Below are 13,946 nucleotides of genomic sequence, written 5' to 3' on the forward strand. Positions count from 1 at the left end.
GAAAATCAGCTTATATCAGTATCATGTCATATCATTGATACCTTTCAATGTGTCCAGCTGGCAGATCTTTAGGGTGCTTTCTGCTTCATTTATGGTACTGTGGTTGTGACCATTTGCTTATGTATTTGCTTTTCAACCAATGCAATGCAATGCTTTGCAACCCACTCCCCGATACCTGCTTCTCCTTTCATGCTGCATGACTTAATCAGTGTTAGGCCTGTTGTTATTGCTCAGCGATGTGTTGCTCTCCCCTCCTCAAGAGTGGAGAGATCCCAGAACAGATCCATGCCAGAATATGAATCACTGCAGATGGAAATAACCGTCTTCTTTTGACTACAGTGGCCTTGACTGAACCGATGTCTTCTAATTTTTCTGGGAAACACATTGCTTCACGACAAATATGAATTTTCTGATCATGATTCGTACAATTTGCTTATGCAGACATTACGACCATGTTACGATAAGCTTTTAAATAAAGGAACACTTGCAAAAGTTAATTTTAACCTGCTAATAAATGTCATGTGATAATATTACTGGTTTAAGACAAAAAACCCTCAAGTTTTATAAAAAGATTTTAATACTTTAACTGTATTCCCATCAACATCTTCATCATCATAATCATTCAGAAATACTTCAGCAGTCCAAGCAGAGTGGAGAGGGAGCCGAATGTTTAAAGAGTCCTTTGGCTGCAGCTCCCCTCACGCACCGCTGTGACAGACAACACTGTAATAGAAATGCTTACAGAGGACTTTGTGTGTGCGTGCGTGTGCGTGCTGCAATGGCTTTCAATGTAGTGTTTACTGCAATGTGTGTGTATGTGCGTGTGTATAGGAAAGATCCTAAGGTAACGGACGCCTGCAGGCGTCTTAAGGAGGTCAGTGGTACGATAGCGAGGCAGACTGGAAGTCATTCATAGTGTTTAGCTTCATGCTGAGGAAGAGCACTAATATTTCAATAAACTCACGTGAAGCTGCAGCTGCCTGGAGTGGCGTGCATAAATATAAAAATAGAATAAGAAAAAACTAACAAAAAAAATAACAACACAAAAAAACAAAAGAACAAAGCTTTAAATAAAGTTTGTGTGTGAAGGGGAGTGTGTGTGTGTGTGTGTGTCTCAGTCTCTGACAGTCAAACATGTGTAGGAAGACAGGGAGGAGTGAAGAAGGCGTGCTCACAGGACCCGAGCCCCGTGCTGTGGCAAAAAGTCCGGGATGAGTATTCATCGGTGTGTCTGATCCAATCCCTGGGTCTTCCTGTGGTTCAGCAGGCATGATGGGAAGTGTAGTTTAAAGCATATGTCTCACCCACAGGACACAGTGGAGTCATTTAAAGAAGAGGAAGCACTTCTACTCTGAAAGAGGTATGGCTTAAACCTGTGGGTCCAGACTAACGCATGTGTGTAAGGGTCACATCCACTTGTGTGAGTGTGTGTTTGTGTGCATGTGTGTTAGGGTGGAACAGCTACATTGAGGTCAGTGTCTTTCAGTGGGGAATGTAAACTTTTGGAGAAATGTGTCTTTTTTTCTTTAAATAGTGTACCTTCATTACACATAATCAGCCGCACGCACTCACACACACACACGCATACATATCCCTCCAAACATATACACACATTCAAACGGCAATTACCCCTCTCTCTCTCTCACACACACACACACACCACATATACACCCCAGATCCTCCCACAACTAATGTGCGTGTATGTCCAGTCCTTGGGTGAGCAGCGGCTCTGCGGGGTGTGCATGAGGCGGCGGGTGGAGCAGCATGGCCGCGTGAGGGTGCGGGCCAGGATAAGAATGGAGGGACGGTCCTGGGTGGGGAGGATAGCCTGGTTGGGACAGGAGAGCGCCGGGGTAGTCACCCTGCAGGGAGGACATTCCCTGGAGACCTGGTGCGAGAAGAAAGTGGAATATTTACGAGGATCCTCCAAGATGCAGAAGTACAGAAGACCCTTCCCTTCTGTCTTAAATCAGTCTTTTCACATTATTAATGGATTATAGGTTTGCACTGGAAACTATGTGAACCTGACGCAGGTATTCAGTGCAGGTTCACCTGTTTAGTTCCTCTTAAGCACCTGAATCCTTTGAAATTTGTAACAGCTTTCAATTAAAGCTACAAATAATTGTTATAATTCATTGCAATATTCTATAAATCAGGAAACATCCCTGTCAGACTTAAAAACAAACGTATGCAGGTTTTAAACAGTGCCCTGCTGTACAGCATGTATTTCAGTCCCTTGAACACTGCTGCTGACTTTTAAGAGGTTTTTTAACAACTTTATTTTAGGACACGGGGTTTGGTATTTCAGAGTGGTGTTTAGTGCTGGGCAAAGTTTTTTGTTAATATTAAAATCACAAACTTTAAAACTTCTACTTCAACTAGAAATGAAAATGAAAAAGAAACTGGTGGGTCGTTAATTAACTGTAGCCACGCAGGTAGTTATATTTTATTTAATATGTATAGATATTTCACCTAATCCATGTTATTTATTTTCATTTATTTTCGTTTCATAATCAGCGTTGCTGGTAATTTTCTATAGATTCATACTTCATACTAACTTCTACAGCAAACTGAAAAGACCAAAACAAACATTTCTTAATAATTTCAACTTCCCTCCTTAATTTAGTTCCAAAAACAAAGGCTCCTATTGAAGATATAATATATCATAATATAATAACATAATGATTTCCAGATTCAGCTTGGTGCTGCAGTTGTTGGGGGGTGTTTTCAGAGATGGATAACTCCACATTTGGTGTGCTAATGAGTATTTCCAGCAGCACAAACGGTGTGTGTCTGTCAAAATAAACTATAGTGTTTGTGCTCCTAGTGACGAATGCAGTTCAGCTGTATTTAATTCTGCCGTACCTGCTGTTCGAAGCCCGAGGTGGGCCTGGCCGTCAAGCCCGTAGCCCCCGAGAGCCGCGCCCTCCGGGCTGTAGGGACCACCCTGACCTGTGAGACAACACACGCCTTCTTACACAAATACACAACAGACACACACTCATATGCACACATTTAGATTTACTGAATGACTGACTAAACACTGACCTGAGCGATTTGACTGATCAATCATTGGCTGGACTATTCTCCTCCTGGCATTGATGAACCTGTATGAAGCATTCACATAGATAGATAGAGAGAGAGAGAGAGAGAGAGAGAGAGAGAGAGAGAGAGAGAGAGAGAGAGAGAGAGAGAGAGAGAGAGAGAAAGAGAGAGAGAGAGAGAGAGAGACACCCGTTAATGGAGAAAAAGGCTGACCGGGAGACTATTAACCTTTTCCATTTTACAACCACTTAACCCTTTCAGAGGACAGAGTAAATCAGCGTTAGGGCAAAGGACGTATCGATCAGCCCTGTGATAATTGATTGATCTGCATTGATTGGATTTGTGTGTGTGTGTGTGTGTGCGTGTGTGTGTGTGTGTGTGTGTGTGTGTGTGTGTGTGTGTGTGCGTGCGTGCGTGTGTGTGTGTGCTCAGAGAGTGTATAGGAAAGATGCGAGCACTAAATAATTTGATTATTTGATTATTGGTTTACTATTCCGAACACAGAGCTTGTGAATTACATGGCACTGCAGCTTGGGAAAAATGCTTCCTGTTACACGGCACACTCCAGTAAAGTACATTAAATGTCTATTTTCAAATCAATTTTTTTTGTGTGCACTTTTTAACTGGATTAAAAAAAAATACTTTGGGCTTTGTAGAATAAAAACTTGCAAAAAAAGTTCACAAAGCAAAGTAGCAGCAACATAATTTCAACACAACATTAAAAACAGGGCATGCTGGCAGGGAGGATCTTAAATCTCCATCAATAGAGCACCAGAGAAACGAGTCCTAAAACCCAGAAGAGATATAGCAGTTCTACACCTCTGGTTCCCTCGTTTGGATTCAGGTCTCTTTGGTTAGAAAGATGAAATAAGGTCTAGCTTTAAGCTTTAGAAATCTGGATGCATGCTCAATCACCCACACATTTGCATAATGACAAAAAATAGCACTACTGACTAACAATGGGCCAATTAACGTCATTACGCTGAACCCAGGTGGTTTTGTTTATACCATAATGCCTGCATTTTAGTTTTTCCAATTGCACTTATGCTGCAAAGATCAGAAAAGAGATGTGCATTCATTCAGATTAATTTGCTGACATGCCATGAGCTTTTATTTTACACGATAATTAAAGAACAAGAATCTGCTTTGTGCGGAGAAAACAAAGGTGATGCTAACTTCTGGTTTAACCTACAGAAAAAGGAAAAAAAACCTTTCCCTGCCACACTTTAAAGGAACAATGAACGTCAGAGGGGCGGAGCCTAAAGGAGCGTAACTATTGGACAAAGTTTAAACCCTGGAACGCAGTTCTGTTCATATAGCACCAAATCACAAAACTAGTAACATGCACAATAAAAATAAATCTTGGCATAAGAAACATAAAATGTAAAGGTTATGCTTCACATCTAAAAATGTAACTGATGTTGAGCACACTTACCAGTTGTTGACCTGTAAGATGGTCAGTCCTGTATCCTGTGACAGCTGCTTCTTCTGCTCCTCAGATGGGTACGGATGCTGCAGGAGGACACACGAGGCTCAGGTTAGAGAAATCAAACATTCCAGACTCTGCGCTGTGATCTTTTCAGCTTTTGTTGAGAATCATCTCGAGGCCTGAATCTAGAATAAAGCGACGTGTGTGAGCTCTCAGCTCGAACATCGATGACCTTCCGTCTGAGCGAACATCTGCACTCCCATTTTCACCCTCATCAGCCCCTCTCGCTTTCCATCTCAGTATCTCTCTCTAACTCACACACACGTTTTAATAATTGAAGTGAAGCAACATTTGACCTGCCTCATTTAGTAGCTAATTACCAATCCAAGCAGCTCACCAACAATTACTCACTCCATTTCTGTCGCTTCCACAATTATTCAGCAGCAAGCATATTCACATAATCACTTAATCCCAGATTTTTCATTTAATTTAATTGACCTCCATTATACCTCCATTCACCCCTCTTTCTATTCCCGTCATAGACGTTTTGTTCCATGCTAAATCCTCTCTTTCACTAATTACAGCGCGCAGACTTCCTTTGTTTGGTTACCAGTGTGGAAGGATGACTTAACTACCGTTTAAATTCAATATTTTCAAGGGTAATAATTCACTTTAATGTGGAAGGTAGATGAAAAGCCAACCCACCGACAGGTGCTGGAAGAGCCAAGCTCTCATGATATTTGTGGCCACTTTAGGGAAGATCCCCCTCTTCTTGTTGTTCCTCCTGTCTCTGTCCGTCTCGTCCTCCTCACCTGTGCTGGGAGAGGCCACGCCTCCATCGAGACCATCGCCTGCAGGGAGACCATGGAATCATCATCATCCTAAATGACTGCCAGCATCTATCAGGTCCCAACTCACGCGAGCCCACTAAGCAAATGTGTTTGACCCGAGACAGGCAAACTGCGTCAGCTTTAAAACCACACTCTGCTTTCACAAATCAAACTCACCATAACTATTATTTTACAGTTTAGTATAACTGCTGTGCATGTCATTCATTTTACGGTTGAAAGATGGTTAATTTTCTAGAGTTATTGCACTGAAACTATTTTTTCTATCCAGCTTGAAATATTTAATATTGCGAATGACAGAGAAAGGCAGTAATTTGTCTTTAAGAAGCTGAAAGCGAAGAATGTTTCTCATTTTTGTTTAAAAACACCTAAAGTGATTCATTGATTATCAATGCAGCTACCAGTAGTTATGATAATACTGGCTTGTTTTAACACACAGTTATTTATATTCTTACTATACACAGTGAATGTGTAACCTGCTTTCCCTGTGTCTGCTTCCTCACTGCAGTGTTTTCTGGTGCACACAGTAGCTCTGTTCATCATTAACTATTGATGTCATGTAAATAATACACATATGATCATGTCTCACGCACAAATTGTCCTCTGCTCTGCGCAGACTGATTCTTTTACTTTCCACTCTATCTGCCTGTCTTTTCTGTACTCTGACTCTTTAACCCTGTGGACACCTGCCAGGTAACACCCTTATGTCTCTTCTCTAAACTGAGTGGTTTCTGTCATGTTTCAGGCATGCTTCCAGCACAAAAGGACTGGCTGTGCATCAGACGTTAGTGAGAATGACCTCTCCCTATACAGTTTATTAGGACTACCCTCAGAAAAACCTGAAGCCTGCTCTTATGGCCATCAAACTAAGTATTTATAGATATATATTGAGAAACACATCATTGAGGGTACAGAGATTGGGGAAAGAGTTAAATTTAATTCCCTGATGGTTTTAGATATATCATAGCTGCGACTTCCTTTGGCTATTATAATTATGCAGCTAAGATCTGTGCTAGCCTATGTGTACCTGCATCACTACAGGTGTCTGCTGTGCTGTGTGAAGGTAGGCCACAGGTGCCTGGCGTTCCCAGAGGAGTAGTGGCACATTCATCTGGCTCTCGTAGCCACGATGCATTCTGCAGGCACAGGGAAAGATGGAGGACAGAGGTGAGATGAGGAATTCCTAGTACAGGCGGAATAAAAGGGAATTGAGAAACACTAGGGGCACTACTCTGGATTCTCAGTGGACACAGATGGATGTGTGATAAGCATGCCGATCAACATCCAACGTCTCACCTGCTCCGACAGACTGGTACAGGACCCGGTGAAATCCTCCATGTCAGACTTGGACCCACCCTCTCGCTCATCCAGCACAAGGTCTGTGGGCATTTTGCCCTTCAGACAGGTGATGTAGCGATGGCAGAAATTATCACACAGGTCGTGCACCTTGGGAAAAAGATTTATTTATTTATTTATTTTTACAGATTTTTACTTAATAATTAATACTAATAATACCTAATAATGAGCTTTAAGCTTTAAGCCTACCAACAGATTAAAGGACAGGTGCACATATTTCAAATTTAAAGAAATTATAACTATAACAATAAGAATTTTACAGACTTATTGCCTTTCTTGTTTAGTTTAATAAAAAGAAATATGATGCTAAACAAAGATAACATCAACAACATGCAGTCTCACCAACCTTCTCTAACTCCAGTAAATGAAAGCGAAGAACCTGTATGGCCTGGATCATCTGAGGAGGAAAGATGCACTTTAGTTATGAAAACATATCCCACAATGTGAAATCTGAGTTAAGTGTGAAGTTAGTTGGTGCATCATACCAAATTGTCCAGCTCGGGATTGGAAGAAAAAATGGGTTTCTCTGACCGAATCTGCAACCCGGTATTAAAAAAATCTGTAAGCAAACAACATCAGCTGAGACCTGGTTCTCTGATTGGGCCTCACAGTCACCGCTCACCTGCTTTGCGAAGGCGGCGATGTCATCGTTGAAGGATTCGGAGGAGCAGACGTCGCTGTGATTGGTCATGCCAGGGAGGTGGGAGGTTGCTGACAGGGAGGTGGAGTCTCGAGGGGAGCAGGTGGCCAGCTCACACTTCTCAAACACTAAGGCCAGCAGTGGAAACAGTGGGTGACTGTACACACACACACACACACACACACACACACACACACACACACACACACACACACACAGAGTTAACAAACTATACATAAACACAGTCACAGTTGACATTCATGTGTTAAGAGAAACTTTAAACCGCAGTATTTATGTTGCACACAGCTATAAACACTCCATGTGTATTTTCATATTCAGCACAAACATATACTTTATGTTAATCTCATAAGAGTGTGCATGTACTTAAAATTTTTCTAGCCACTGGAAGGCTACTAAATCATTTTTTGACACATGCTTACCCGTAGATCTGGTCCTTGTGGTGTTTGAGGGAGTCGGGGATGGTGGGTCCGTACTGCGGGGGAGGAAGCCCCCGGACTTCATCCCCGTACCCCCCCACCGACATGCCCTCTGACCCTGAGTAGTGCACCAGCTCTTCATACTGAAACACAATTAGATGAAAAGACAGAAAACATGAGACACGTTGGACATCTGTGGCTGTCTGACATCAAATCACACTGGGATTTTATTATGTGGTCGGGCTGTCAGTGGAACGGTCTAATATACAGTTACAGTTACTAGACCTGATGTGGGTTTATATCTGTATGCTTCTGTTTATGCTGTCATTTATATAAATGGAAAATGACCGCATATTGATATTGTAAGTTTGAGTATGTGTGTAAGTGCTATTACAACTAGTAATCCTAGCTAATCTGAAACTAACTGTCGAACCAGTGTCACTGCAGTTTGATGTAACATTCATGAGAAAAATGGCCTGGATCATCTGAGGAGGAAAGATGCACTTTAATTATGAAAAATTGCTTTTTTTTTCACTTTGGTAGAATGATGAGATACTTAAGGAAATTCTAGCAATGCCAGGATCCTAAAACACTCATGAAAGCCAAACAGAAGCAGCAGCAGCAGAGCTGCAAAGCAGTTATCCTCACTACTTGAAAAGTTTACTTTCTGTGAGCTAAGAAGAAGAGGAGGAGATAACAAAAGAAGGCGATGTCATCTTTGAAGAAAGACAGCAAGCCTGTAGCTGCTAATACAGTATCCTGGTTGCATTACTCAGACAAGACAGTAGCTGTGCAGACATCTCTCATGATTTGCTGTGTGACAGCCTCACTGAGGCCCACTTGCAGAGGGAATCATACACAGACATATGTTGCAGACGCAATGACTCACACATGCACAGAGACAATCGTGCACTCAGCAGCCCTCAAAATACGTGTCATGAATCCACATGTCTGACTCCCTGGTTCCCCCAACTTGCTCTGTCTCTGTGTGAGTTTTATTGAGTTATTGAAACTCAGTCTCTAAGGTGATGTTGCTCAGGTCAGAAGATCTGCTTCTGGGACTCCTGTTACACTCCCAAAGGGCCACTGGGATCAGACTGCACGGGACAAGTGACCCCAGCATGGACACCTTTAACTTCAGTGTTATTTTAACCCAGTCATTAATGTTATGATGCGCTTAGGCTGGTTTTTACTGCGCAGACTGTTTCCAAATAAAGGTTTCTGATTAACCACATTATTTTTATATTTATTTTACTCAGAAGTGTCCACTTCCAGATCATCAGTGATGTTTATTTGTAGAGTGCAAAAGCAGATAACCTGCAAGTGGTGAGACAGTGAAACCTGGTATAAAAGCAATTATTCTCCCTCAATGTTAACCTCTGGGAATTACATAAAAGAATGAAACAGAAATTAAATCATTCCTCTTTACACGCATGCACATGCCTTCCATGAAAACCCCTCTTTAGGACCCCTTTGGAGGTCTCCGGACCCCACTTTGGGAACCACTGTCCTAAACGCCTTATCAAATTGTTGCATTTCAGCCTCACATATGGCCACCGGGATCACAGAAAGCACCTGCTCTGAGGCCCTGTCCCCGGACACCTTCTAGTTTTTATGGAGGCTGGCTATTAACACAATCACCGCTATCAGATTGCGCGTCTCTCTTTACGCACGGCCCCTATCGAGTTTCCGTGCGTCAAGGCGGATCAAAGCGAACAAGTCGAGATGACAAATTCCGCGAATGTTCCCTTTTTTTTTCCAGAAAAGTCACGGAGCCGGTAAACAGGATTCAGATGGCAGAACAACATTTTCATTATATTTTAAAAAAAAGAAGTTATAGCTGGCCTAACAGGAGACTTTGAGCTGTTTGACTATGGTCATATGCGCCACAGTAACGCAAAGTTTTCTAAAAGAGGAAACCTGGAGCAGATGCTGTGTTTCATAAATGTCAGACACTATGTGAAAGTAAAGCTGAGCAAAAGAAGCTAATGTTCTATCAGCGGAGAATAATTTAACTGTAAATATAAATTCTTTCAAACTGAAATTTAAAAACTGTGTTTTAAAACAAGAAACACGCAATTTAATCTATGGGCTTAAAAGTACAAGCCTGCTTTCATTTTACTGGAAAATAACTAAGTGTGGATATTTTTGATAATTTTGTGCTAAACTTCAGATTTTCCACGCTCTTCTAAAATCAATAAACCTTAAAAATCGCAAAGCGCAAGCAGCGGGCGATACCCTCCACAAGGAAAGAACATAGATTTAGCATATATTTCTATAATGCACTGTTTAAAAATTGTATTAATTATTAAATTTGCCTAAGATATGGAAATGATTATCTACAGCTTTCCAAAACGAAATCTACATATTTCTTCTGAGGGTAAAATACCCGTACCTGTTGCAGGTTATAGACTGGAGCGCCACAATATAGGCGTGTTTTTCGCAGAGACACGTTAAAGCACTGATTTCCATTTGAATTGATTGTTTAATTTTAATTTTTAACTTTTCTCTTTTAATCTGCGTTATTACTGTACGAACCCGAATAAAAACATTTAACGTTAAATGGAGCAGTGAAAATCTTCTGTCTCTCAATATACAAATGAGCCATACAGCAAGTATCCATTTTATTTCTGCGATCTGAAAATCTTTCAGTTTCTTTATATGGGCTCTGTGTGCAAGCAGTTCCCGGTACACGTGGTTGTCCATGTTTGGCCCCTGCTGCTCTCGCTGTCTGCGCTGTTTTCACACGGCAGTGATTTTCTGTATACACACTGAATATCTACACTTGCTTTCCTCCATTCAGAGGTCTCTGTCCGCCTGCTGCCCGTCAGCCTATTTCTCCTCCACCACCACCACCACCACCACCAAGCCTCTGAATCACTGTAGCAAAAAAACTGACCTACTTACCGAGTTGCAGAGCTGCATCTCTTCTCCTCTGCCTCTTAATGACCTCCACTCTAAACCTATCTGACATTAGGCTATACGCAAAAAAAAAAAAGGACATTCTTTTATGGTTCCCACACTGCAAGTTATGCATCGCATAAACTAAACTAGACCGAATTTTAACTCGTGAAATAGATTATGGTTGATTAAAAGTGGTGGGCCAAAAAGTTCTTTGAATCAATATCAAATTGATTATAAGTAAGCATTTAGCTGCTATATACAGAATATTTTATGATGAGTTTTTATAGCATGAAATGATATTAATGTTCTGTCCTTTCCCCTACTAAACATCCACTGCTCTCCTTTCACTGGGCCTTGATTTTTTCTTTTTTTTAATGTGCCCTGCAAGCAAGAGGATTTCCTACCATGTGCTCCCTTTGTGACTGTTTTCTAATTACTTCTCTGTAATGATAAAACGATGTTAGCCGAGACAGGCTCTTGTCTGCCTCACTCATTAAAAAAAAGAAAAAAAAGAGCAGCCCTACCCTCTTCTCCATGCGACCCGACAGCCAGTCCTACACCGGGGATGATGATGCGCTGCTCGGCTAGCGCAGCGTGCTTTGCTCCCTTCCTCTGCCTTCCGGGGTCCTGGAAATAAAAGTGCATTTGTTTTTATATTTATTGTGAATTAAGTTGTAATTGTAAGAACAGCCCATGGGATTCAACAACAGCGTGAGGTATTGGATATAAACACTTAGGACCTGCTCCTTGTGTGCGTGTTTACTCCGAGTCCATCGTGCTTTATATAACAACATAACGACGGGACTAGAGGTTTTATGGACGGCTGATATTCTATGGAGGACCTAATGCTTTATAGTAAGATAATAGCTAATAAACGCTATAATAATCCCAGCAGCCCATTAAACGCTATTGCCGGATGAGGAGGAGTAATGCGAGGCTCAAATAAATGGTGTAAAATGTCCCACCGAGACGTAAACGCTCGCCGTATCCTGTCCTACGCCGTGTCCGGTGTAGTCCACAATCCCCCGTGTGAAAGGGAGCGGCGGCTTCCTGCAGCGCCTCGCCTCCGCCTGGTGCGCGTCTCGCTCCGGATCGCAGAGCGTCGGGATGCTCGGTGCTGTGGAAGACGGACTCACAGACAGCGTCCCTCCTTTCCCCCCAGTTTTTTTCTTCTTCTTCTTCCTTTCCTGGCTCCTCGCGTTTGGCTGTCCGCTCAGCATACGGCGACAGGCTGGAAAATGTCACGGCTGGGAATGAGCAATGGTGTTTTCAGCCTCCAGAGGAGAGACGGAGGAGGAGGAGGTGCAGAGAAGGAGGAGGTGGAGTGGTGGTGATGGTGATGGTGGCGGTGTGCGGGGAGGTTTCGGAGGGTCAAAACACGACGGGGTCTCTTGCCCCCCCACCCACGCCCCCCCTCATCCCTCCTCCTCCCTTTCCTTCTTTTCCCCTCCTCCTTATCCTTATCACACACACAAACGCCAGAGAAGAAGAAGAAGACGCAGACCCCCTCGATCGCTTTTTTGTTTTTATCTCCGCGCTGATTTCACTCCTCCACCCCTCCATCCTCCCCCTGCAGCTGCGCGGTTATCATCTCGGGATAACTGGGGAGAAGAATAGCGATAGCTCACACTGTTTAAGAGAATCTATGAAAATCCAGACACTTTGAAGGTGTGTGATCACCTTCACACACACACACAACAAAGACATTTCATTCAAAACGGTCTCCTTCTGAAATATGGGCACTTTAATCACATGTGCAACAATTAGGACTTGAATTAGAAAGAGAAAGCTGTAGAAAAATAACGCTGGTTTGCCTTCGGCGGAGTTCATCTCCACTAATTATAGGATTAAAGTTGGTCTCGGTGAAGCTATCCCTCCTGTGCCTCATAAATAAGTTTGGAGCGTGCTCATGACATTTACAGGCTCACAGTGTTTTGCTGTTTTTGTTGACGTCCATTCAAGGGCAGCCTTTTGACCCAAATCAAATGCCACCCTTTGGCCCTCTTTCTTAATTGTTGTTGTTGATTGAAAGACGTCCGAAAATAAAACCATTACGCGTAACTTTCATTTTAACCAGAAAGAGAGAAACAGAGAGAGAGAGGGGGGACCTTTCAGATGTTAGTGGCATTGCTAAACTCGCCGTCTTGTGTTGTAAATGACATCTAAGTAACATGATAATTATCCAAAACGTTCTTTTCCCCCGGGCCCTGCTGTGAGGGGCCAACAGGCGGCTGCTTTTCAATCAGCAGCGGCTTGGCGGGGATCAGGAGGCCGGGGCAGGCGGCTCTGTGGGCGGCACGGTGTTTGGCCGTAGGGCCGCCTGCGAGGGCCCCGCGTCGTCCCTGCAGCCGGGGAGGGCTTTCAACTCCGCAGGGTGCTGCTTTCCTGCGGGGGTGATCACAGAGCTCAAGCCCCATCCTACACTGAGCCACGATGCCATGTCAATGGGCTGGAAAAGGCGATCCAAGGCTTGTTTTCTCTTTAACAGGTTAAATGAAAGGATTAACACCGAAGCGTGTAACATCTGATGGATTCATCTTCGCAGGGCTTTAGATTTTCCTCTAACCCTTTCCACAACACAAATAGCCTACTGAATTAACATAAGTTAATTTTTTCAAAGTTTTTTTTTTTCAAGCCCTTAAGACTACAGTGACCCGGATGGCTGACGACATACACGACCATCAAAAGTTATTGATTTCTTGATCAGATCTTGATCCGGATTTTTCTCAAGCATTTTTCTGAATTGGACCATAAATCTTCGCACTTTATCCAACAGGCTGTTTATCTAAACACAGATTACAGCCATTTACATCACAAACACTTAAACGACCCATCACTTTTATCACAGCTGTAACACCTCCTTTCACTCACAGCATAACAACACGTTTTAACACAACATATGTTATTAAGTTTGTGCTAACGGGTAACACGGCTGATCTGAATGTTCTCACGGAGGCACACAGAGATGCCCCAAAATAACTCACAGAGCAAACTGCAGGGTAGCATTTATATTCACCTTCAGCTGGTGGCTTATCAACATTCATTAGTGGTTTATTAGCTCTTCATTAGTCATTATGCAACACTTCCCTTGTTCTGCACAACCAGATTGTAAGTTAGTAAGACTTTTCTCATTATAACGTCCTAGTTATTGCTTAATAAGTGAAAAACTGGTTATTGGAAGGAGGTCTCGTTGAATTTTCAGAAACAGACAGACTTAATTTAACACTACTAACTACAGAATATTAGATTAAATATTCTGATATCAATTAATAAATGGCACATTAAAT

At 42.5% G+C, this 13,946-nt stretch overlaps 1 protein-coding gene across 1 annotated transcript; it reads right to left on the reverse strand.

The window, feature by feature from the left end:
* Positions 1-527: 527 nt before the first annotated feature.
* On the reverse strand, positions 528-10,723 carry meis3 (myeloid ecotropic viral integration site 3). Its single transcript, XM_082504216.1, has 12 exons — positions 10,663-10,723; positions 7,759-7,898; positions 7,301-7,475; positions 7,164-7,214; positions 7,025-7,075; positions 6,619-6,768; positions 6,350-6,458; positions 5,180-5,325; positions 4,481-4,557; positions 3,049-3,107; positions 2,866-2,952; positions 528-1,888 (listed from the first exon to the last, which is right to left on the reverse strand). Exons 1-12 carry the CDS (start codon positions 10,678-10,680, stop codon positions 1,689-1,691), a joined length of 1,263 nt encoding a protein of 420 aa, XP_082360342.1. The 5' UTR covers positions 10,681-10,723; the 3' UTR covers positions 528-1,688.
* Positions 10,724-13,946: the final 3,223 nt, after the last annotated feature.

The sequence above is a fragment of the Aulonocara stuartgranti genome, assembly GCF_965226115.1.
Source record: "Aulonocara stuartgranti genome assembly, chromosome: 14".
In the NCBI taxonomy this organism is placed as follows: domain Eukaryota; kingdom Metazoa; phylum Chordata; class Actinopteri; order Cichliformes; family Cichlidae; genus Aulonocara; species Aulonocara stuartgranti.